The 26,029-nt window shown below is 42.1% G+C and overlaps 1 protein-coding gene across 1 annotated transcript in view; it reads left to right on the top strand.

Moving 5' to 3' along the window:
- Nucleotides 1–19,059, top strand: part of PARP1 (poly(ADP-ribose) polymerase 1) — a 33,768-nt gene extending 14,709 nt beyond the window's left edge. The window contains exons 9-23 of the mRNA XM_067292945.1: nucleotides 1,051–1,191; nucleotides 1,950–2,192; nucleotides 3,214–3,282; nucleotides 4,089–4,221; nucleotides 5,605–5,800; nucleotides 7,317–7,445; nucleotides 10,259–10,342; nucleotides 11,312–11,434; nucleotides 12,773–12,901; nucleotides 13,656–13,754; nucleotides 14,294–14,446; nucleotides 14,735–14,862; nucleotides 15,251–15,312; nucleotides 16,409–16,523; nucleotides 18,232–19,059. Of these exons, the coding sequence (XP_067149046.1) occupies nucleotides 1,051–1,191; nucleotides 1,950–2,192; nucleotides 3,214–3,282; nucleotides 4,089–4,221; nucleotides 5,605–5,800; nucleotides 7,317–7,445; nucleotides 10,259–10,342; nucleotides 11,312–11,434; nucleotides 12,773–12,901; nucleotides 13,656–13,754; nucleotides 14,294–14,446; nucleotides 14,735–14,862; nucleotides 15,251–15,312; nucleotides 16,409–16,523; nucleotides 18,232–18,313 (1,886 nt within the window). The 3' untranslated portion in view covers nucleotides 18,314–19,059. The remainder of the gene's footprint in view (nucleotides 1–1,050; nucleotides 1,192–1,949; nucleotides 2,193–3,213; nucleotides 3,283–4,088; nucleotides 4,222–5,604; nucleotides 5,801–7,316; nucleotides 7,446–10,258; nucleotides 10,343–11,311; nucleotides 11,435–12,772; nucleotides 12,902–13,655; nucleotides 13,755–14,293; nucleotides 14,447–14,734; nucleotides 14,863–15,250; nucleotides 15,313–16,408; nucleotides 16,524–18,231) is intronic.
- Nucleotides 19,060–26,029: the final 6,970 nt, after the last annotated feature.

Raw genomic sequence — 26,029 nt, 5'->3', positions numbered from 1 at the left:
GTAGGCTGTTGGAACAAGTTGCCTGCTTTAATGATGTGGCCTGTTGGCTAAGAACTGTGATACTTTCTTATTCAGCTTGTTTAGTCCTGGCCATAGTTTTGGGGAGCAAGGAGTTATTGTTATGTGGTGAAAAGGGTGGGAGTAATTCTGCCCCACTAATTTTAGCCAAATCATGTTATTGTAGCAATGAAGACAAAGTAGCCTAGGTCTTGGTTCTGATTAGCAAGTTGATTCCAAACCCAGTGCACCCTAAAGGTAAACTCAAGCTGTTGACCAGAATTAAACTTGGGTTACTTGGTTGCTAGCAGCCTAACTAATTTGTATTTAAAAAAAAAAAAATTCAATTTTGTAAACCAGAGTCAATACCATTTATCTTTAGCAGTGCAGATGTGCTCTTAGACACTTGCAGTGTCCTTGGGCTACTTGTATTGCAAAGCTCATTGCATCAGTGTTTGCATTATAATGTGATGGAGCCCCAACTGGTCACCAGTTCGCTCCTGACTTGTTACAGAGTTTGCATGATTCATCTGTTTTACAACTTTGTGCTCTCTGTAAGATCAAGACCAGAAGGTATTGTGTAATGTGGGAACACGGTGTTGTGTGAGACAGTCCTCCTTCTCCAGCTCCTTGCAAATAGATTTGCTTTTGAAGAAGCAGGAGCTTTCATGTTACAGTGAGTTTCTCCTGTGTTGTCCAGGCATTGAAGGAAGAGAGAAGCAATGCAGGGTCTCTAGTAGCACAGTGCTGAAGCAGACTGATAGAAAAAGTTGCAGGCAAATAATGCAGCTACATATCCATCTTCCCTGTCTTCCACCCCTTCCCTAGGGACCCTTTTGTGTGTTGGCAGATGCTGGGCTTTGTGGCCTTTCCTAGGTGAAAGGGAGCTGTTCTCCTGCTTGCCTAGCGCAGGTTGGATCTGCTTAGACCCTCATCTCCTCCCACTGGGCTGATCTTCCTGAGCTTGCAGCATTCTGTCCTGTTGTGTTCGTTGTTTGTCCGGGGGAGCTCTGTGCCTGTGGCTAACATACTGTGTTGTTTCCAAACCCCTAGATAAACCGCTGACCAACATGAAGATCTTGGTTCTTGGAAAGCTGTCCAAAAACAAGGAGGAGGTGAAGAGCATTGTGGAGAACCTGGGAGGAAAGATGACGGGAAGTGCTAACAAGGCCACCTTGTGCATCAGCACACAGAGTGAGCAGCCTTGCTTTGATTATTAGTAGCTTGGTAGCAGAACTGAGTGAGTTAGAGAGGACACACTGTCCTCATCTTTCTGTTGAATTGTGTTTGGATTAGGGCATGTGTTTGCGTGCACACGTGGTCTTAGTGTGCTTGGAAAGGTAAAGACAGATGTATGCTGTTTGAATTTTACTTAGCTAGCACTTTAATCCTGCAGGTTGTGCAGTAAGATTCTATCAGGTTTGCGACAGCTGGAGCTCAGGTCTCTGTGCACAGACCGTGGTGGTGTGCTGGCCGCCCTCGGTGGGACAAAAGACAATGTGGATTCTGCGCACAGCTTGCTTTAGAGAAGCCATGGAGCCAGCCATGGGCGCTTGAAGGCGGCAGCCCCCAAGCCCAGCAGAGCTGTGTGTCTGAACTGGGTTTCCTCTGCTGGCAGCTACGGGCCTGCTCTCCTGTCATGTTGGACTTGAAGTCCTGTACTGGGCACTGAGGTAGAACTGTTCCCACCTGCCGGGCAGCCCACGAGGGGCTGTACAGCTCCAGCCCAGGGGGAGATACCTAGACCAGCAAGGTAAAATATGGTTGTTCTTGTTTTAGTGCAGGCTGCAGCTTTGAGCTGCTGGGGCTTTTCCAAAGAACATGGTGAATCCAAAATGTGGTGGAACTGCATTTCCTCAGAGCATTGCATGGCCATGAATCATGGACAGAGGTGGGGGCTGAAGTCTGAAACCTGATGCTTTTTCTCCCCCTTTCCCATACTGCCTTTGCAGAGGATGTGGAGAAAATGAACAAGAAGATGGAGGAAGTGAAGGAGGCCAAAGTCCGTGTGGTCTCAGAGGAGTTTCTTCGGGATGTGAAATCCTCCAGCAAGGGCTTTCAGGAGCTTCTCTCTCTCCATGCGCTTTCACCTTGGGGTGCAGAGGTGAAAATGGAGCACCAGGAGGTGTCCGTGGATGGGAAGTGCAGCAAGCCACCAAATATGAAGAGTGCTGGGAAGGTCAAAGAAGAACAAGGTGAATAACAAAGTGGTCGTTTCTCCACAGGCCTGTTGAGTGCTGCATATACAAAGCACGCCTGGATATAGTCCAGCCTCACCCATTCCTGAGTTCTCTGCCCTTTTTCTCATGATTAATTTAAATAATGAAACCCCAAGGCAAGACTACCTTTAATTGATCATGAAGTTGTCCTGAAATGGCTGTTTCCTGTAGTTCATTTTTGCTTCAGAGATCTTCAGTCCTGTATGTGCTTTAGGCTTTTTGGCATCAGTCCAGGCTCTTCCTCCTAACACCTCGGCTCCTCTGCCAGTCTGGGTCAGTGTCATAGCTCCATGGAGGTTCTGGCGCACCAAGATGTGCCAGATCCTACTGTGACCCCACAGGAGTGCCCCCAAGAGAGAAAATGCTGGGGTCCAGAGCAATGAATCTTTGCTCTACTGCGTGTAGAACATAAAACTTTTTAATGGGGGGGAAAAAAAGCCAATACCAGTAGCATTCTTCACCTAAGCTGTAGCAAGCTTGCATTATTAATGATGGAAAGTGAACAAAATCGTCTGATCTGCTCACCTTTCTTCAGAAACCATGCTTCTCCATGTCCTCGAAGCTTTGGTTTCTGTCTTGCAGTTGGGTGTGTTATTACCAGACTGTCTCACAGCAGTAGGATTTCCAAGGGACATGAATGTCCCACATAGCCTGCAAGATTTTTAAATCCCACTTAAACAGAACTACAGATATGATGTTTATCTACTGTGCAGATGAAAAAAGCTATGCAGTCCACTCTTCTAGGCCAAAAGGGAGAAAATAGCTAACATCTGGGGAGATCTTGTCTTTCATTTAAATTGTAATGTGGGACGGGTGGAGGTGTGAATTAGCTGCTAAAGCCAGGTGAAAAGCCACTGAAGTCCTACTGTTCTTATACAAGGAATCTGATTTGATCATCTTTTAGGGTGATAACTACACATTTTGGGAATTTAAATGTTGATTCAGGTCAAATTTTGTATTGCGAGCCTGAAAAAACCTTAACTCCCTTTCCCTGCAGGTCCTAGCAAGTCTGAAAAGAAAATGAAGCTAACGGTTAAAGGTGGAGCAGCAGTAGATCCTGATTCTGGTGAGTGATAGAAATGGCTGTGCCTGCACCATAGTCTTCAGGATCCATGATCACTTGCAGAATGAATTTTTTTATTTATTTTTTTAATTTTTTGTAAAAGGATAAGGGATTTGGATTCCTAATCATAAATGGAACCTGAGTTTTTAAACTGTTTTTTCTTCTTGTCAAAGTAAGGATATTGATTAATGCCCGAATCTGAATGTTCCAGCATTTTCTAGTTTGCAGTTTTCAGGACAGCTGAAACTAAGGAGTGCACCTAGTTCAGCTTCATGAGCACCTGTCAGTAGAGGGAATGAAGGCTCAGCCAGCAGAAGCTGCAGGTCTAGTGTGAAAGGCTGCATCTGGCTCCAGGCTCTTTGGGGGGTATTTGGTGCTACTCTCCAAAACCTGCAGTGCATGAAAGGTCTTCTGAGAATTCATACTACATCTGTGGCTAGCCCTAGGCTTTTCAGTCTGTTTTCTCCAGGGAACCCGCAAAGCCCTCTCAAGAATTTCTCTAGTTAGTCATGCAGTGTTAAATATTAAGTTTTAGATTGTCCTTTGCCAAAAGTTCTGCTTTTTTTTTTTTTCTCCTTTCCTCAAGCTGGGGTTGAGATTTGCTCCAGGATTTCTCAAAAGTGCATGCTTGCAATTTATTAAAAAGAAAAAATGTTTCAAGTAGTGTGGAATGAGCATATGAGCATTATTTTTTTCCAGTATTTTTGTTAAGATTTGCACAACTGCTTGAAACATCTGGGTGAACACAAATTCAGAAAGGAGACTTAAGACTGTAACCTCCTCTGTGTTCTAATTTTTTTCCTCTGTAGGTTTGGAGGATTCTGCTCATGTCTTTGAAAAAGGTGGAAAGATTTTCAGCGCAACCCTTGGGCTAGTAGATATTGTGAAAGGAACAAATTCTTATTATAAACTGCAACTGCTAGAGGATGACAGAGAGAGCAGGTAAGTCTAGGTTTCCCTAGAAATATTTTTGTTCATTTTTTTGATAAATATTGGATTGTGCTTTTTATAAAAGCAAAGTATGAGAAAAAATGTCTTTGAGGAGATACAGACAGATGCATATATTTAAAAAAAAAAAAAAATCCTTCTGGGGAGATCTCTGCTCTCAATGAAGACTTTTCTTTGTGGTATTGACAAAACCAAAGTTGCGAGGTAAGTAAGTTTGCTGAATTACATCTGGAAGTATTCGTTCCTGCATCCTGGGATAAGCGAGTGAAATATAGTTGGTATGATTAGGTTAACTGGCTGATAGGAGGGCCAGTGAAATCTGCCATGTTGGGAGTCTCTCTCATATTCTCCATTTACTTTTGTCTTCTAATTGCAGAACTGTAGTCTTGGGAAACAAAACCAGATTCTGGCAGTTCCACCATTATGTAGTTCTGAATTGGTATCATGAGGCTTAAAAAATACACTGAAATTGGTCAGGGAACAATGATGTCTTTAGCTTTTCAGTCTCACCTGACGTATGGCAGAGCTGGCCAAGGGTTGCATTACTGAAAACAGATAAAGAAATGGAGAGGGTTCTTTCTGAATGGTACTGGTCCTCCAAGCAAGTAAGGGATGGACAGTAATCCAGGAGAGCTAATGGATGTCAGTAATGCCCCTGTTTCAGCTCTGGATTTAGTTGCACTTTACCTCATCCATAATCAGCCTTTGCTGGCTGTCATGTTTGGAGTTTGTATCTGATCTGTGATTCAGGACAGAGCCTGCATTTTGTACCCTACAGATTGGAGAGGTTGTGTGGCTTTTTTTTGTTTGTTTGGGTGGGTTTGTTTGTTTGTTTGTTTTAATCCCTATAATAATATGGATGCTTACCCAAGGTGGTGTCAATAATACAGACAAAGACTTGAATTACTTCTATTTTAATAGGTTTCTCTGAGTCTGAACTCTAGGATTTTGAGTCACAGGCTTAAAGATGCATAGTGTCTGTTTTTTGAAGAAATGACCCCAATAGTCTGAACATTAAGACTGAAGAGATAATAGCCTCTGCTTTCCTCCTGTGCATGTATTTACCTTCAGGACTATTGGTCTGATGTGTTCACACCTTTCTTTTTTTCTTTTTTTTTTTTTTTTACCACCAGTGCTTGGGCACATGCTCTGTGGTGACTGTTTGCTTTTGTCACTCTCCTGCAACCACTGATAGAGAACCTCTTCCATTATGTCTGTGTAGTAACTCTGTGACAAAACAGCTACTGTATTAATGGTATGCAAATGGGTGACTCACACACAACCACATGGTTGGTGCAGGATCAGGTTCATTTGGACCGAGATCTAGAGCCAGAGATCTTATGTCTGTTCTTCTCTTCTCACATTTCACTTCTCTAGATACTGGGTGTTCAGATCTTGGGGTCGTGTAGGCACCGTGATCGGGAGTAACAAGCTGGAGCAGATGCCATCAAAAGAGGATGCCGTTGAGCACTTTCTAAATTTGTATGAAGAGAAAACTGGCAATTCTTGGCATTCAAAGAACTTCACTAAATATCCAAAAAAATTTTACCCTCTGGAAATTGATTACGGACAGGTAACTCCAAAATGTCCCTGTGCCAGCTGGAGCATTGCTCAGCTACTTTCCTATCTGTTATATTCTGCACTGTTGAATCTTTTACACTTTAATAAACCTGTGGAATGAAGTGCAGGTGTTTGTTACATAGGTTATTAATGTAAGCCCAGCAGGGAGGCCACTGGAAGGAGAAGTATATGTCATTGTATGTCCTATTCTGTGTGTCAGAATTCTTAGCATTGTATAAGAAACCCTTCAGTCAGGGGGCGTAGATGATTCCAACCAAAATATTGAGGTTCCTACTGCTGGTTCAGTTACTTTTTTAGGAAAGTAACTGTTGCATAGTCTGTGTGTTACAGAAAGAGAGCTGTAGATCAGATGCAAGTAGTCAAGCATGTAAAGAGAAAAAAAACAGGTGTTGGAAGACTAAACAGTTTTACCATGTCAAGTCAAAAGCCCCCTTAGGACTCACTTCTGTTTACTCTGTGTAGTTTTAAGATTGTTAATTTGAAATTAATTCAACAGTGATTTCATATACTTCCCTGTCCAAAACCACCATTTTCTTCTATTTAAAATAGATACTTTTCATCTGTCTTCTTCATCAAAAATGCTCCCAAATGGTGAAGCAGATCCTATGCAACATTCTGCTCAGTGCACATATTGAATAGACTGAAAAAGAGAAGTTATTCATTGCCAGTGAGATTTGGCTATTTAGCTAGCTAAGCTAAATAAGAATTCTCTTCCTTCTGCCCAGTGGGAGTTTGTATTTATTTAAAGACCTACCCTTCACTTAAACTATCGTTAGCTATTAACAGCACTCAATTATTTCATCTATGAGGTTATCGGAGAATGTATTTTCTAGCCACTGCATTTTTCTGTGGCCAAATGACTGGGTGTCAGCTTTCTGTGTGAAGCACTTGATATTTTAGCATTATTTCTGGCAACTAGAATATTGTAGAATGTTGCATCAACAAAGTGTCTGTTAAACTGCAATGTACAGTTATGCTTTGAAGCATCTGGCAGATGCTTTATTGGTGAAACACTAACCATGAAAGCATCTAGATAATGTTGTGACCAACTGATAATTCCTGCACTCTTCTATGACAGTTTTTATTTAAAAAATAACTTCGTGAAACTAATTAGTACATCTCTATTTTATCTTAAAAGCTATGACGTAAAATAAAACACATTATCTTTTCTCCTACCAAGGTCTCTATGCAGCAGAATGTTCAAAGAAAAAGTAATTAATACTGTTGCTTGAGGTGAAGCAGAGATGCACGCTGAAAGTTCATGTTCCATTAATTTTAGTTGTATTTTGCTGTTGCACCTCTTGAAATGTGTGCCAAGTTACTGAATAGGTGGATTTTAAACCCCCATCACTGCAAAATGTCAAAGCAATGTCCCACGCTCCCCACAAACTTCAGGCTAGTAATAGTATGCATACAGTAAATTGGTTTTGAGTTGTTACCATGGCAGCCAGCTTGTTACCTTTATCCTTTGTGATTTGGGTAGTTCTGATACTATTTTTTCCTCCCAGGATGAAGAAGCTGTGAAGAAACTGACAGTGGGTGCTGGGACTAAATCAAAACTTGCTAAGCCGATCCAGGAGCTTATTAAGATGATCTTTGATGTGGAGAGCATGAAGAAAGCAATGGTGGAATTTGAGGTGACCACACATATTTGTTTTCTACTTCTACCTCTCCTTTCTTTCTTTACACCACAACCAGCAGCAAGTTCTTTGCAATCCAGGGTACGACATATTTGCCAGAAATCAGTGTGAGTTTTAGAACAGCCTTAAAATTAGGGGGGCTGCACTACCACTAATTTAGCTTGCAAATGATCGGGTAGTTGAGACTTGAGATATGCTGCCAGCTGATACATGCACTAATGATGTGCTTTTGCCAAGTCCATTTCTTCTTCTGAACTGGGCCAAATTCAAGATTTATTTTTTGTGATATATTTAAGTAGCTGTTACTTGCTCTTTATGTCAGTATTTTGCATATCTCCTTTTCAGAACAAGCTTCCTGCTATTTTGTACAGCTTACCTGAATGCCTTCAGATGTTTTTATGTTCTGTAGTACCTTGGGTTAACTGTGTTCTCCTGTATCTTCAATAGTTTAGGTCCAAGTTTTTTAAAACATTAATTCTTCATAACTGGAACTGGCTAAAGACTTTGGACTGATCATCTGATGTCATCTGGCTTTGTAGAAATCTGTTGAAACTATGTTAATTTACACCAGCTGCAGATCTATAGGAGACCTGGGAGTCCAGATGGGACTGTCTTCCTGTTAGATTTGTCTTCCTGTACTGCTGCTGCTGAACAGCTGTTTTCCTTTAGAGAAAATAATGTTTCTCCTAGTTAGAGGTTTCTGTGCATCCTCCCAAAAGGGCTGCTTGGTTCCTTTAATCAGAATGAAATACATGAGATCAGGCTATCCAGGCACACACTCTCTGCCAAAACCGTAGCAGGTTGTTAGTCCTTCCATTACATGCCAATAGGTTTTGCTGATAAACTTTTCTTCCTGTTTTGAATTTTTAAGAGTTGAACTTCTAAGAGTTTTCCCTCGCCAAGTGTATAGAGTTTTAACACAATTCTCCATGTCACTGCCTTGCATGAAACAGCTGGTTAGAGGGCTGGGTCTGTGCTATTCTAGTGCGGTGTCCTCTTTTGCCTGGCTTGAGGGTAAACGTCTCCCTTGCCCCTCATGACAATCTCAGTGCACGCAGCTGTGCTCTGGAGGTAACTTCATGCTACAGTCAGTACATCTGGCAGCAATCACAGTACTGTTGTTCTAGGCCCAGCCCCTTGGCTGCTGTGCTCTTTTGACGTGTCTGATGGTACAGCTTTGGGTGCAGTGTAGCTTCGTATGGGAGGTTAGCTCTGCAGGGCCGTTTGTCTCCTATGGCTCATGGCAGGGGAGCAAGCTCCAGCCCTCTGGCTAGTGGTAGGCTCTGTAGGAGGCTGTTACTGATCTACTAGATCTCGTTGTTGGGGGATGTATCAGTTCAGTGTAGGTGTCCACAGCTATTCTGCACATCCATATTAAACAGCATATCATTTACAAATCTGTTATGTTTTTTCAGCTAATAATTAGGTAATATGAATGGATGGTGCTCAACAAGAAGGGTTGATAGTTGGCAGTATCTGCTAGCCCAAAAAGCTGGGGACCTACAAATCTATTACAAGTTGCTTTACATCTGGTTATTAACCTCTGTTTCCTGCCTCTCCAAAAGCATCCCCGAGACACCATCAGTTTTGAAGCCTGTCTTCTCTATTGTACTCCATCTGGGCTCTTCTTAATATCTGGCTATATTTATGCTTAGCTGCAGATAAAGGTGAAAGTTCTCTTACACCCAAAACAGGGTGGAAATCTTCATACAAAGTTACTTCAGAATGTTCACAGCAAATCTCTGTAGCTTTCTGCATTCAGCTTGTGCTAAAGACTTGCATACAGCTGGGTTTCTTAGCTTCACAGTGAATAAATAAGTGGAACTTATCCAAGTAGTAGGAGATATACTTGGTTTCCTAGGTTCTCCTGTCCTTGAGCTGAATCTTAAACCCATCACTTTAAGTAAAGGCTTATTTGACCTGCAGGGTTTATGGTGAATATTGTTAGAGTCCAGAGTGTGTATGTATGGTCTCTGTAAAACATTCAGTTGGAGTGGAGTTTTTTGCATGCTTTTGCATTCAGAAGGATTGTGCAAGAAGATGTAATGCAAATCTGAAAGCGTCCCAAATTCCAGCAATACAAAAGCAACCTCAACAGAACTTGGGAAGTGACTGAGAGGTAAATCTGTGAGTTAAGACTGGGGGAACCATTTGCTTGCACAGTGAGGGAGCAGTGTTACATTGTTAGCAGCTTAGCAAAGCAACAGCAACTTCTAAAATAAATCAGTGGATAAAACACAGGCAATGGAGATGTCACTTTTAACTTAGTGGCGTTATTCTTTTCACTTTTGGGTAGGAAGCCTCTTGTAACCTCTTTGCCTTTGGCCCGTGGTAACATTAGGGTAAAGTTGAGGCCTGGAAGAGAGCGTCTAGACTCTTTCTAGAGGAAATCTTCACAGCAGCTTGTTCTGTCTTATGAACAAGAATTATTTCGTTGAGATTGCCCCTTTAATGGTCAGCCCAAAATGTATGGTTACTGAAGTGATTCAGGAGTGCCTCTGACACCAGGGTAACGTTAAACTTCTAGTCAGATGTTTTTTACCCTGTTTTTGTGTTGCTTTAGCACGCTAGTTTAGTTTCCTATTACAGTGTTTCTTTGTTTATAGGAAGACTTCTCAGTAACATGTGCTGTCCTTCTGACATCATTCCTTGATCCACAGAGATTAATACCAAGTCTCAAATGTTTCCATTCTTTGTATGGTGAATCCTGCCAGGAGAGAGAGATTTGTGCTTCCTAGAATCCGGACAAGGAATGTTGCGATGGTTTTGTCGTAGTGAAATCCCATTTTAATTGTTTAAATCTTCATCAGATTGACCTCCAGAAAATGCCACTGGGAAAACTGAGCAAGCGACAGATCCAGAGCGCATACTCCATCCTTAACGAGGTTCAGCAGGTGAGCATGAAGCAGATGTTAGAGCAAGGGGGGAATTCAGAAGTTGTCTGGACTTAAAGGGGTGATTGCTGAGGGGGTGTGTGTGTCTGTGTGTGTGTGTGTCTGTGTGTGTGTTAGAGGTTGCATTTCTTCTGCATAACTTAAAAGATAACAGGGAGAGGGTGCACAATTAAAAAAAAAAAAGCCTTTTTATTGAAAGTTTAAATAATTATGGGTTTGGATAAAGATCAGCACTGTTAATTAGAATATTTGGAGAAGAGGACATGGTTTCAATGTGTAACTAATTAGTTCTCTTCATTGTTGTAATAGTTTGGGCAGCATTTGTATCTTTTATACTTTCTAGCACAAGCTTGAGGCTGAGCCAAACTTGCTACTGACATAAATGGGAGTTGAGCAAAAGGAAGCCAGCGTCTTGATCTAATAGGAAGCTGGTGGTGCCACCCCAGAGAAGTCTGTCTGAGGATGAGAGTACAGGTTAAGCTGAAACAGGGAAGGATCTGGCTTGATGACATTACTGTATGTTATACATCATGACCTGGCCCATTCCAAGAAACACTCGATATTATTGCCTAAACAACTTGCAAAAGTATACCAGCATACCCTTGGGATCCCAGGCAAGGCATAGGTACAGGAAGTTCTTTTTGAATTGTTAAAATAAACTGGAACCTGCCTGACCCATGCACCCATTCATATCTAGAAGCCCTTCTTCTGCCTTCCAGAAGACATAATCCTCATCAGATTTTCTCATACCAGAAATCATATGTATTTCTGTGCAAGTATTATGAATTAATACATGAAAACCAATTTAATAGTAATGCCCCTTTTAGTCTTATATGAGTTTCAGCATTAAAACTGTTTGCATTGATGCTTCTTGTAATTAGTCCTCAAGTATCTTGTGTGCATCTATTGCTATGGAGATTTGTTCTGCAGTACTCAGTGTTTTCCTTTGCCGCTTGTTGTCTTGTCTAGGCAGTTTCTGACAGTGGCTCTGAATCCCAGATCTTGGACCTCTCCAACCGCTTCTATACACTGATTCCTCATGACTTTGGGATGAAGAAACCACCTCTCCTAAATAATTTAGAATACATTCAGGTATTGATTGGAAACAGTATGTTGATTGCAGGCAGCAGGTCTGATATCAGACATCTAATGCAAAGAATTCCTGAGATTTAAAAGGGGTGAATAAAATTGTTTTTCTTCAGAATATTTTATGTATATATAAAATATATTCTATATATAAAAATATCTACAAGATATATGTAAAATATAACTCCTGGTGCTTATTACCAGAGGGTCAGTAAATAAGCAGGTTTCTTGTCATGTCACTAATGTCACTAAAATTGGCACAGAGGATGTTTAGTCACCTTTTGAAAAGAAGCATCTCTTGCAATCTACAGAGACTCTGGGCTAAACTCTCACCTTTGGGTGTAACCCCTTAGGTTTCCTCTGGGGCAGAGCCTTGGTTTCAAAGCTGAATCTTTTGCTGTGCATTCATTTATTTATTTTTCTCTTTCCACCAGAAGTGCTGAGATGCCGCAACCCACGTTGAAGTCATTGGCAAACCTAAATAGGCTTCCTATTTAGATAGAGGGGTGGCAGTTGAGAAACCAAGTACTGCAACTTGAAAAATCTGTCCTGAGTACTGAGGGCTCCCATGCTTTTATTGCACACCTTTGCCAAGTGGTCTAGTTAAATAAAACCTAATGAAAGAGGGGAAAACTGATAGTATAATAGGGAGTTTGGAGGAAGGGAAGGAAGGAAGGAATAGTGTTGTAAAAGCTAGATGATGCCGGAAGGAAACCCTTTCCGCCACTAAGGCTAACACTGATGTAAGATCTTTCCGCCAGCCTGGCTGTACATGTGGTAGGAGTTCTCATACTGGCAACTGCTAGTGTAAGGATTTTCTTTTACTATAGGATTCACTACAGAAACAAAACGAGCTACCTTTTCAGTTTCTTTTTTTGCTTTACAAATGCTGCAGAAGGTTGTGATTGGCAGGGCAAGCCTGTATACAGTGAATTTAGACCTCTAGGCTTGTTTTCTTTGTGTTATCACCTTTTTCAGACTCCTTTAATGGTAATGTGTGGTTGCTATGGCCAAAGACCACTGCTTTGTTAATATCTGGAAACAATATCTGAAAACTTATTTGTCTGCATTACCTGCAGAGTGTTTTTGAGAAAAGACTTCAAGTTGCCCTCCTTCTTTCATGTTTTTAGCGCCTTCAGAATAAATATCAGATGTCCTCTGTTTGAGCTCCTTGTATTAACCAAACCCTCTTGTTTCTCTGGCAGGATGACTGTGAGACTTTCAGTGTTGTTAGGTGGCAGTGCTTTGCCAGTGATTTACATATGCTTTTATAATCTGGGGTGTTCTGGAGTTCTTCTGAATGTGTCAAAGGCACAAATGAAATAACTTCTTTAAATTATTCAGGCTAAAGTGCAGATGTTGGACAACCTGCTTGATATTGAGGTTGCCTACAGCCTTCTCAGAGGTGGAAATGAAGATGGAGATAAAGACCCAATTGACATCAACTATGAAAAGCTCCGAACCGATATTAAGGTAAAGGAAATAAAAGGAGTGACCATGAATACAAGCTGATGACCTGTTAGTTTAACAGGTCAACTGAACTGTAAGTGGACATGCTGGAGCGGATCCAGCAAAGGGCCACTGAGATGATTAAGGGATTGGAGCTTCTGATGTATGAGGAGAAGCTGAGAGAGCTGGGACTGTTCAGCTGGGAGAGGAGAAGGCTCCTGGAGGGATCTTATCGAGGTGTATAAATACTTGATGGGGAGGAGTAGAGAAGATGAAGCTAGACTCTTCTCAGTGGTGCCTAGTGACAGAACAAGAGGCAATGGGCACAAATTGAAATACAGGAAATTCTATCTTAAACTTAAAAAAAAAAAAAAATTTTTTTTTTTTTTTTTTTTTTTTTTTTTTTTTTTTTTTTTTTACTGTGAGGGTGGTCGAATGCTGAAAGAGATTACCTGGAGAGGTTGTGGAGTCTGCACCCTTGGAAACATTGAAAACCCAACTGGACATGGCCTTGGGCAACCTGCTCTAGTCAACCCTGCTCTGAGCAGGTGGTTGGTCTAAACGATCTCCAGAGGCACCTTCCAACTTCAGCCATTCTTTGATTCTAAGTGCTCTCTCACACAGCTTCTCCAGCTAGGAATAAATTTCTACCTAAATGATGTAATACAGAGGAGGCTTATACTGGAGAGTCGCAAGCTTAGGGTGGATATCCTCAAATGTTATAACAGGACTGCTAGCTTGTATTTTAAAGAAATTTTTCTTGTTCTCCTCTCTGCAGGTTGTTGACAAAGATTCAGAAGAAGCCAAGATTATAAAACAATATGTGAAAAATACACATGCTGCTACTCATAATGCGTATGACCTCAAAGTTGTGGATGTAAGTTCTGGAAGAATGGGGAATACTGAGGTTTCATTATGTAAAAATTGACTTATATAAGTTACTTGCTTGTGGTTTTTTTATGATTATTTTTGAGTAGCTTCTCAAGCTTCTCTTGTTGAAAGAATGGCTTGATAGACTGTTAAGGATGGCAGAAGCCTAGGCAAACAGATGAGTCTAAGCTCACCAGGGTGTCTTGCTTTTGGAGTGTCTTTTATTGTAACTGGCCTCAAAGAAAGGATGGGGGGAGGAGATTGTCTTCTAAAGCTGAGGCTTAGTTCCTAAGATGATTTTCCAGAAAGCTACCATCTCATGAGAATCCTGTAGGGAGGGTGGAGGAGTAATCAACAACAAGTACAATATGATCAAAGCTAGCATGACATGGCAGATTGCAAATGCTAAATACCTTTCAGATCAGTTTTCCTAGCAGATTAATTTATATTCATGACTGAGTGATTTTCATCTGCTTAGTTGCATGAAGGTAATGATTTATTTGCTTGTTTGTTTTTCTTCTTCTCCTATCCCATTTTGAATTGAAGATCTTCAGGATTGAACGTGAAGGAGAGAGTCAGCGGTACAAGCCGTTTAAGCAGCTTCATAATCGCCAGCTGCTGTGGCACGGTTCCCGCACTACCAACTTTGCTGGTATCCTCTCACAGGGTCTCCGGATAGCTCCTCCTGAAGCTCCTGTGGTACGTGAAGCAGATACCTTCTCTGACTTTCATCCCTGTGGCCAGAGATGGCCACAGTCAGAGAGAGCGTAAATATGAGAGTTTTGGTGTGAGGAGGACCTGATGTTATCCCTGAAAATGCACATACTGTTGGGTGTCAAGAGTGGTTGCTGACCAGTGTCTGCAAAAGCTTGTGTCACAGCTTTGTCTTCCTGGGAATCGCCAAGTGGGTTCAATGCTGCCTTTATATTATTGTTCCAATCTTTTTTTTTTTTCTTTTCCCCTCTCTCCTTTCTTTGCTGCTTTCAGACCGGCTACATGTTTGGGAAGGGCATCTATTTTGCAGACATGGTATCCAAGAGTGCCAACTACTGTCACACATCTCAGGCTGATCCCATAGGCCTCATACTACTGGGAGAAGTTGCCCTTGGAAATATGTAAGTAACTTGTGAAGAGCATTTGCCAAACATAGTAACTTATCACAGTAGAAGGTGATGCTGAAATAGCAAGCCTTTTCTTCAGAGCGAAAAAAGAGCACTTTGTATTTCCTTAGAAACGAGGGGTTTGGGTTTTTTTTCTTTAAGCAAGAATTATCTGGGGAAAAAGTCAGTGGTGCCGGTCTAGAATGTTGTATTAAATGCCAATATCTTTAAAATTGATAACAGACAAAGAAGGAATACTGCAGCTCTAATATTGCTCTGTTTCAAAATAGAATTCCTATTAACTTTATTATTAACTTGCTGAAGCCTGAAAAAAATGTGCTTTTTCACCCAGATGGTTTAAGACGAATGTAAAATGCTGTTATGTGTTCTTTGTGCTGTCCAGGTATGAGCTAAAGAATGCTTCTCACATAACAAAGTTGCCGAAGGGAAAACACAGTGTGAAAGGTAAGCATTAGCTGTTGTCATTGGTAATCCGTTATTCACAGCAAACTTTTACCTTGTGGTGTTTAGTGAAGAGAACTGTAGTCGTTTCATAACTCTTCTTTCTTTAAGAGTTTGCATAATGTTGCCTTATAGTTACATCTGTGTGTGTGCAAGTATATGGTTTTTTTAGATAGAAGATAACGCACCTGAAAGCATAAGAAGGAAGTTGTCAGGTTGCCTAAAGTTCAGGAGGCGACTTTCATTTGATGTTACACAAGAGAATAAGTAAGATGCATTCTCCAACTTTTTACTCACTTTCAAAGTGACAATACAGTGTATATTAGAAGAAAGATGAGAGGTTTGATAGATCAGAAGAATAATTGTTTAGCTTTCAAAGTGCCTTAGAAGCTCAGAGAGAAAGGAAAGGCTAACAGTAAAAGTTCAGATGGAACAGCTGTTCTCATTACATTTCTATCAGCAAAAAGTATCAGTATATTGCACTGAAAAAGAAGATGGGAGAGAATGCTTAGTTCTCTAAATCAAGGGAAAAATGGTAATCATGATTATCCTCTGTTCAGAGATGGGAGAACAGTAACACTCAGTAATGCGTGGCTTTTCTCAAACTGTTCATTTTGATAGTCTTGAAAAATCATCTGCCTAAAATAGAATAAAATATGACTTAGCATCTTTTACAATGCCTACTACTCGCACTATGAATGTCAAATCAGATTTGTATTGAGGAGTTTAAAGAGGATAAGAACTAGTTTGTTATACTTCCCTGAAAATGTTACAATGTGCATGTATCTGTTAATGGAGCTAGGATATGAGAACTGTAAGGATAGTCTCATTGTCTGATTTGATTGACTAACCTTTATGATCAAAGGAAACAAAGTCTAAAATTCTCACTTTTAATGTAGCAGGGTTACTATTATCACAGATATGGTTATGCTGAATTAAATATTCTATATCCTTTGCACTCTTTTTTAAGATACTTTTGCTCTTTGTCAGCATTTGACAATACCAACAAAGTAATACTTGGCTGGCCAAGTCATTTGCTTCATGTACGAAGTCTATGTTTGCCTTTTAGACTTGTAACTAATGCTTTTTCCCTTTCTAGGCTTGGGCAAAACTGCACCTGATCCCACAGCCACTACCACCCTGGATGGTGTAGAGGTTCCCTTAGGGAATGGGATTTCAACAGGAATTAATGATACCTGTCTTCTGTATAATGAGTATCCTTTGCTACTGTGCTGGCTGCACTGTGTGTCCGTGTCGCTGAGTTTAGCAGGACGTAGTTCCAGTGTCGGTCAGTCAAGATTTGGCAGGAAGTGTTTTGTTTCTTTTACCTCTCCTGTGGCGTGCTCAGACAATTTAGAGTCTTTTTCCCAGGGGAGATGACTTTAAAATTGTCACACACTGTCATACTGCAAAAGAGGAAACAGTGCATGCAGCAAATAGCTGTTTGTGTTGTTCTCTAGTCCCTAACAAAGCCAAATCCCCTCTGCTTCACAAAGAAAAGGGGATGGGGACAGGGAGACAGATCAAATGATGACAGAAAACTACAAATGAAAAAAATAGAGAGGATGAGGATCAAAGGGTTGAGAAGGTCAGAGGGAACTGAGGGGGGGCCATGGAGTAGAGCTAACCACCCCACCCCTCCCCAGGCCTCAATGGGACTTACCCTGAAGATCGGGGTAGCCGGGGGATGCTGCCCGGTAGTGCCTCGCCCAGAGATGTGAGAGGCTGAGGGAGGGGGAACACACCCTGCAGTTTCTTGTCTCTCCAGCCTGGTTTCTTCCTCTGTTGCTGTGGCTGCCCAGCTTGGCCAGGAGGAGATGGGGGAGAAGGCTCCAGGGCCAGATGGAGTCACACAGCTTCTCCTGTGTTCTCCAAACCCTTTGCAAATATTAAGGTAAACCTCAGAATGGCCATCAGAGGTGTAGCCTTTAAGCCTCTTTCTAGGCAGTTTGAAGTGTCCCCGAATTAATACATTTACTCCATATTCACAGAAGGTCATGAGAATACATGATGCCTAGGATCCCAAATCAATCTTTTCACTGCCGGTGAAGCAAATAATCCATTAATACAATCTCTGGGTGGTTTAGAAACTGACTCTTTTCTTGGTAAGTTGTCTTCCTCTTACAAGCAGTCTTGGCAACAGAACTTACGGCAGTACTGGCTTTAGTCTTGGATTTTCTTCGGTATAGTGTCTGTCTTGGGCAGGTGATAAAAGGTAATACAGTTAACTATATCTAGTTCAAATAATCTGACGTATATCCACTTTGTTTTACGTTGTGCTTAATGAAGATGCTTTTCATCTAATGTTGGAGTTAGAGGTAAGTTTGTGGCCTAAAGCATTGAGAAACAGGTAGGCAAGCTGGAACTGTCTTCTGAAGAAATGTAAACAGTACAGCGCAGTCATAAAATGTTCCAGCGCTGCCAGCCATTGTAGTGCTCTTCTGTGTGAATCCAGTTTGAGTTTTTCAGATGGGGAAATTAAGAGGAGATTAATGATTTTGTGCTGGAAAATAGCAATAGACCTACAACTAGAAGTTGAGTATTCCAGGTCTGGAGGCTACTTTGCTCCACTGTTCAGATAGCGAGGAAGACATTGTGCATTATGTCTCTGGCTGACAAAAGTACAGCCCGTATTGAAGTCGGTCCACTTGCCTGTCACTCAGGTTTCCTGCTGCACCATCATGAATTCTCTTATGTCTGTTCCTGACTATTGTATAAAACATTTTTATGTTCAAAGAAAGTCAAATTTACAGATTCTTGGTTTGAGCTGTTAGACCCACGTAATCACACAGGCATCTGTATGCTGACTTAAGTTCAGAAGTGAAGTTAGACTGTGTTTAAAGGGTTTGGGGGGAAGGGGGTTGCTACAACTTGTGTTATTAATATCAACAACTGTATTTTGTTCCTTAATGTTCTTCCAAGGTATATCGTGTATGATGTTGCTCAGGTAAATCTGAAGTACCTGCTGAAACTGAAATTCAACTATAAGACATCACTCTGGTGAACAATATTTAGAAGCCCTGTTAGAGTTATACTGTAGTTACACTATAGCGTTGACTTCTGACATGCTTAAGCATTGACTTCTCTTATCAAGATATCAAAAGAGCTAAACTGCAGAAGAGGTTACTAAATCCTATTTAGTATAACAGTTAGTGAAAGTTTTATATAAAATGTGTGGCAACACATGGAACTGAATTCTGATGAGAATGAGTACCTGGTTTTGTTTTATACCACTTCTAGTTTTTGGGCTATCAAGTGTTTCTTTTAATTGACCAAACTGACCAAAAAACTCAAGCTTGTGTTTTTAGCCAAACAGAGGTGGGCAATAGCAGGAGAAAGAACTTGAGGATATTTGCGAATGTTTGCTCTGTTTTAGTTCCCTCTTGTTTAAGATACCCTTTTTCAGTTTTCATTTTGAATAAATGTTAAATGTGCATTTATTTTGAGGTAAAAATAAAAGCTAATTTCATACTAACAGCTTTATGTTTCAAAACTTCCAAATTGTTTTGATTTTTAAGTAATGATTTAAATGTATTTGGTGGAATGGTTTTAAACATATCATCTCTTTCTGAAGATCAGATGTCAAACAATACAGTCTGTAGTCACATTTCAGCAAGTCACAGTGAAATGAGAACTTGGACTTTCCACTGAGACTTCATCTTTCAACAGTTGGTGTGGTAAACATGGAAAATGAACTTGTGGCTGTTTGAATTTAGTGTTAGCCCCAATAAACCTCCTTTAAATACCTACCTTCAACGTGATGTAAGTTGGTTGTTGTAGACTGAAGTCCTAACAAAGTCTTAAGTTGAGCTTTGGCAGAACAGGACAAGGTTTGCTTGCTCACTGACCTGGAGTGAAGTATGTTGCTACTCTGTGGGGTGGTCTTGAACTCTCTCTTGAAATGTCAATGGAGACTAATTTCAGAGTGTCCTGATGTGAGTTATTTTCTCTTAAACCAACTCACTTGTGATAAGCCATTGAGCAATATGGGAAGACTTGACTATAGAGTGACCTAAGTTCTTTCTCTTCAAAATTATTTCCTTGAACCACACATGTTTTCCTTTAGTTGCAGAGGACAAATTGACTAATCCCCAGGGACAATTCTGTGTGGGCAGTGCATTCAGTCTCTGCTCTGCTATGAAAGCTCTCATCCTAAGAAGGGACTGTTTGAGCTCATACTACTGCAGCTTCAGTCTTTGGTAACCTGTGTGGAAAGAGCAGATCTGTTTCCTAAAATGTTGTGATGACCCCTTGCCTTTTGAAAGAGGAGTTCCAAACCAAGCAGTTGCTTACGGTGCAGCTGTTTCCAGGACTCTGAAGGAGAGGAGGATGAGGAGTGGCGGATGGAGAACAAAGCTGCTGTCTGGGAGAGAAGGAAACGTGGAAGGACCAGGTAAGTTGTATGACTTGAGGACAGCTGAATGCAAGAGAATCAAATGAGGCTGGTGCTCATGGACTTGAGAGAAAGTGAAAAGAGTGGCCTTCGGCTTGTAGTTCTTCAGTAAAGTTTAACCAGTGACTTAATGGTTACTTCACTTCCAACAGAAAGTTGTCTTGTTCAGGCATTTAAGAGTTGAGTGTAATCTTGTCAGTCTCTGGGAAAGAACATGAGAACTGGTTCAGTTTAGTTGTGAAGTAGCATTTCTCTTTACCCCCCCAAAAACAGGTCACAGTTTAATTTGGGACTAGGAATTAAAGGTAGATTCTTTTGATGACCCCTCTATCACCCTCTATACCAGGGAAGGCTCAAAGTTAGCTTTTGCTCTGAGACCCTTTTTTCCTGCCCATGAAGATGGCTGTAAATGTTATGCTACAAAGTGGTGCAAAGAGTGCTTTAGGATGCGTGTGGCACTTTCAAGTTATACTTGCATTACAAGCAAGTATCTCCAAAACTATCTTTGGCCTAACAAATGCAGCAGTAGAAGATATAGTGGGATGGGGCTTTCTGAAGAGGCAGTAGGTGCCCTTTGGGGACTGTAGGAAAGCCCTGGTATGTCTGGCTCACTGTGAAGCCTGATGCTTGTTCCCTGTGTCAGGCAGGTTAATGCAAATTCAGGGTGCTGCTTCTCCTGCCAGCTTGTCTGACTGGAAAGTAGAGCCACTCCTGGTGAAAGCAGACACTGCTACTCTGAACCGGTGCACAAACACCCTCTCCCCAGGGCTAGGCTGAGAAGAGCAGCACAATAAGAACAACTGAAGGCACCATCTTAGGCATGTATGCACAGAGCAGAGCAGAGCTGGCTGACTAGGTATTCCCATTTCTGTCAAAGCTGCTTCAAAAGAATGAGTTGTCATGGGACCTGATGTCCTGAACGTCCTCTGAGTTTCTGGAGGAGGGATGTTGAGGAATGACTTGTGATCTAAACTCACTGAGGAAGAAAAAAATTAACTTCAAAAACAGCAGTGTATAAATATTTAACCAGTTATCTTTATTTAGTGTGATTGGGGGCTCTGTTGTATGATGGCTGGCAAATATTAAGATAGTATGTTTATAATCTGAATTAGGTAAACTGAAGGAAGCCAGCCTAGGGTCTACTAATTGGAAATCAGTGTAAATTGTCTGTGACTTGCCCAAGTTCACACATGAAATAAGTGGCTGAGAAGAAATATAGCACAGGTCACCCAACCCACTACTTTAACCACAAAACTGTCTTTAAATCAGTTTGTACAGCCTTTCATGAATTCCCACCCCCCACGCCCCCCCCACACTTTCTAATCAGAAGAGAGGAAGAAGTTTGTTTAGATGTGGAAACAACCTTTTGGTACATGAAACCATCCTGGTACTGGAAAAAGTCATACTCCTGTTCTTAAATGTGGCATCTGGAACTGTTGAGGCCTTTGCTTCAGGTTTTACTGTCAAAGACTGTTTCAGACTTCCCTCCTTGAGTTTTGTGAACCTAATTTTCTGATTAAGTGTTTTTGTGGCCAATTTATATCCCCCTTAGTTTTAAGAAAGTATTAGACTTTTGCTTAAATAGCTTTTATATATGCGATGAGGCATCTAACAGTCTATTATACTCATTCCTTCTGTTATGCCTGTAAAAAATAATAATAATAAAGTTTCCACACTTGTGGAGTACATGCATCTGACCAAGAGTTTGTGTGGCCTCTTACTTTCAAATAAATGTCAGGCTACTTCTCCAGAAATTTTCATTTTGTAGATGCAGTGGCACCTGCATAGCAAGAAATGCATAGCATAGCTGAAATAATGTTACTGAGGCAGTTTTTCGAAGTTGCAGAGAGAATCTAAGCGAAGCAAAGATTTGTTGTGAATCTTTGGTATGAAATGGTCATATTAAATCCTCTAGGCACTGAGGTCATTATATCTACCGACTTGCAAGTAAAATAAGGGAAATGGGATATTGTCTTTACCACCTGTGTTAACAAAAAAAAAAATTCTTTATACAAAAATAAGTTCCACATACAAGGATCATGGCTTTTCTGGTTTTTTATCTCAAAACTTCTTTATATTCAGGCACTATCCTTTGAAGCTGTCTCAGGCTTTACTTTATTAATACGTCTCACTTCAATTTTTGACAGCTCTGCTTAATGAATTGTGCTGGACTCCACAGTACATGCCTTCAGTTGTGCTTTCACTCAAAAGAGCAACTTAGGCGTGGGGAATAGCATGTGCCATTTTATAATTCCTTTTGTTGAAGTAGAAGAGATGCATGAAAACAGGGGAAGCTTAGGAAATGGTTTGCTGAGGTGGCGCTGGGAGCAGATAGTGCACGTTGGTCTCTTCCAGCAATGGCTCGTGTTGCCAGTTTCTGCAGGTGGCTCTCCTTAGTGCTCACACTGGGAACTGGATGATGGGGAAGGCACTCGGGCAGTACTCTTGTCCACAGCTTGCTCACAGCTGTACAGATCAAAGCCTTGCGCACTGACGTCAGTCTAGGGTAGGTCCCCGTAAAGATGGCTTGCTGTTTTTCATTCATTCTGGTGTGGAGATAGCATGCAAGCCATTAGGTGGTTTTGGCTTGCTTTCACAGAACGTGTGAGGTATGTGAGTACAGTCTGAAGGTAAGAAGCCTCTACAAGAAAATTTGGCTTCCCAAATAGTGAAAGGAAACTGCTGCTTCCCCTGCCCTTTGCTACAGGTTCTAACTGCATGATGCAAGTGATGAATACGGCAGGGCTCGGAGACTTCAGGAGGATGTGCTTCAGTGCCTGCAGGGCACACCTGTGGTTTCTGGCAGTTCTCTCTGCTTTTCTTTCTGCTATTGGTGCCTGCCTAGGGGCAGGTGAGAAAATGACAACTAGTTGTCCCCTGTCCCTGGGCTGTAGCATTACCTGCACTGTGTTAACAAGGTTCTGAATGCATTGATTAGTAGGTGTAACCCACGTCTTAATGTCATCCACAGTAACTGAAGGGAAAATGGGAGTGTCAGAGTGTATTTTGCAGCATTTTGGCACACACCATTAGAGCAGTTGCCTAACATGACCCTCTGGGAAAGCTAATAGAGTGAGTAAAGCCAATTTAAAGAGTCTTCTTCCATCTGTGTGAGGTAGGTGAGTCAGCAACACCTAATGACAGGTTGTTAACAATGTGCACAGATGTTCTTGGTCATCGTATCAGTCTAATTGTGCCATTTCCATGTCACCCAAGTGTAAACTGCAAATTTGCCAGATGATAAAAGGACACACTTAAAACATTATGTATTTTGTCTATGTATTGTCAAATGGCACTGGATACAGCTTTGTCAAAGTGTTTGTGTGTGTGTGAGAGATTTGAAAATGGCGTGTGCAAGAGAAATAAAGCCGGAGTACAGAGATACCATAGCATTCATGAAAGACCAAAACGTAGAAGATCTTTTATAGCAGGAATCGTTATTATAGTGCTGATTGTTACCCATTCAACACAATGGATGGTAATAGCTTCTGCTAAATATTTTCCAAATGCAGTTGTTGGAATTAAATGCAGGAATATCCAGTATAATCCTGTTAGGAGCTTAATGCTACCTCCTGACCTAGTAACTTCTAAAATGATGGGCAGGAGATGTTGGGGGGGTGGGGGGGGAAATACCTCCTGGTTTTTTTGTGGGCTTTTTTGTTGTTGTTTTTAAGTTTTATAACACAGTACAAAGATGCCCTGAAAGGCTTTTGTTTTTCTCTCAAAGATTTCTGTTTGCTTTTTCTTCTAGAAATTCAGGCTCTAAGTAGTGCTGCAAAACGTGACTGTATTGTAGAAAACTTTTTTCCTCCCCCTCATCCCCCAGAAAATTCCTTCCCTTGGCGAGAGCTCTGGCATCAGGGCTGCTCTCAAAACAGTGAGACTTGATGACAAGGTTTATAAAGCACAGCAGTAAAAATCCCAATAGTGATCAGTGTCTTCTGTCAACTGGCAGGCTCATTGTTGCCACTCTTAGCTGAGCATTAACATCTAACCCTTGGAGCAAGGGGAGCTTAGCTGAAGTACGGAAAAAGTATTAGTATCATTAACATGTCATTGCTCATCCAAGCTTGCAAGGTCTGGTTCATGTCAGGCCTTCTTTTACATGGTGGTGATGTTTTTAATAAAGGGAAAAATGTACAAGGTTTAATGCTGTGTAGTTTGTCTTTGATATGGCAAAGGTGATTTCTGTTGCTTTTTGTTGTTAGTTTTAGTGTTGTGCCTATACTCTTTTGCATCTATCTACTGTAGTTGCTTTGTTTCATGCTATGCAGTGCAAAAAGCTCTCACTAAAGTGTCTTAGGCCCTTTGGGGGTTAGGTGGAAGGCAGACTCTTTTAACAGTCTTTCAAAATGACCTGGAAAATGGGGTGGAAATGCCTGCTAGGCTTCATCTTTTTTTTTTCTTCCCCCCCCCCTTTCCCCCCCCCTTTCCCCCCCCCTTCCCCCCCCTTCCCCCCCCTTCCCCCCCCTTCCCCCCCTTCCCCCCCTTCCCCCCCTTCCCCCCCTTCCCCCCCTTCCCCCCCTTCCCCCCCCTTCCCCCCCCTTCCCCCCCTTCCCCCCCTTCCCCCCCTTCCCCCCCTTCCCCCCCCTTCCCCCCCTTCCCCCCCCTTCCCCCCCTTCTTCTTCCTTCTTCTTCCTTCTTCTTCCTTCTTCTTCCTTCTTCTTCCTTCTTCTTCCTTCTTCTTCCTTCTTCTTCCTTCTTCTTCCTTCTTCTTCCTTCTTCTTCCTTCTTCTTCCTTCTTCTTCCTTCTTCTTCCTTCTTCTTCCTTCTTCTTCCTTCTTCTTCCTTCTTCTTCCTTCTTCTTCCTTCTTTCTTTTTTTTAAACTGTTATAACATTTCTATCTTGTACATAGAAAGCCCAGAGGGAATTTGTAAAGGATTTTACTTGGTTTGTTTTTTCTCCTAGAAACTCACTTTTTTTTTTCCTCTTAAGCACAAGGGCAACATTGATTTTTGAATTGTTTAATAACATGACCTATATCCAGCTCCTCTCAACCTGCCTGCTGGAGTGCCCCAGTCTGCTGAGTCCCTTTATTAGCAAATTAAGAACACAAATTAAAAACTCTATTCCATTTCCCAACATACATACTGCTGTGTGCTGCAGAACTCCTGGTTTCAGCTAGATGACATTCCCAGAGTACTTTTAAAGAGATGCAAACAGGTAGGCAAACCAGTCCATTTTGCATCACATATTGACTTTGCCTAGACTAAGATAGGCTGGTAATTTGCCTTGAAATTCACTTTGAGTTTTCATGTTTGAAATAAAAATTGAATTTTGGTCAGTATAGGCTTTGACAATAGTAACTTGTAAAAACACTACCTGTCTCTAACACATGCAAATAATCTGGTCTGCAAACATTAAGGGGCTTGTGGCTTATGAAGTGATCTCCATGCTTAGACTATTTCTTGATGCAAACAGCTTTAAACTCCACCCTTGTGCAGAGACCAAAGGAGACTACACAAGCAAAACCACCTCCTTGGCTTGCAGGAGGAGTTCAGTTAGGACTGTGTTAGAGGGCAGACCAAGAAAAGGACTTGATGTGGTAACGAGCTTCCACTTTCAGTTCAGCTGGTTGGCTTACCCCATCGCACAGCTGTCTGGGTGACAACAGTGAGACCTTGACCTTCAGGCAAAACCCTGTGAGCATTTCCTTCAACCTGTCAGGAAGAGTGCCAGAGACCAGGAGGAGCTTCCGTACAGGGCTTTTTTTTGTTTTTTCTTTTTTTTTCTTTTTGTCTTGTCCCTTAGTGTCCCTCCTTGTCTCACCTTTGCAATAGTTTGGCTTAAGTATAGGACAGCTTGCTGTGCTGTCCTATGTGCACCTAGAAAGGGGGTGAAGAGGAAAGTGTTTTGACAGGGTGCTGAGTGACTACAGGGCCCTCCAGCACCGCGGGACAGTTCAGCAAGATGCCGCTCTCTTCAGGGAGGAAGACGGACACAATGCTGGGGGCCCGTCTCAAGAAATTACAGCCCAGGACTGCGACTGTGGGGCAATCCTTCGGCCCCCGCTGTAGCCCATGGCGCCGGTGCCACCCAGCAGCACAGCGGCTGCTCCCGGCCCCCTCGCCCTGCCGGGCCGCGGCCGCCGCGCTCCGCCGTCCGCCCTTGGCCGCGCAGCCGGCTACCCCTGGCGCGGGCGAGCGGCGCCCTCCCCGGGCGGCCGTTACCGGCCGTTCCTCGCGGCCCGGCCCCGCCCCGCCCCGCCCCCCGCGGCGCGCCCCTGCGCAGGCGCCGCCGGCCCGGCGCGCGCCTCGCCCGCGAGCGCCGGCGCCGGCCCCGCGCGGCAGCGCCGCCTCGCGCAAGGCCCCGTCTCCTCCCCCACA

The sequence above is a fragment of the Apteryx mantelli genome, chromosome 3 (assembly GCF_036417845.1).
Source record: "Apteryx mantelli isolate bAptMan1 chromosome 3, bAptMan1.hap1, whole genome shotgun sequence".
In the NCBI taxonomy this organism is placed as follows: Eukaryota; Metazoa; Chordata; class Aves; order Apterygiformes; family Apterygidae; genus Apteryx; species Apteryx mantelli.
The sequence above is the reverse complement of the archived record's forward strand: the minus strand, read 5'-3'. Positions and strand labels throughout refer to the sequence as shown.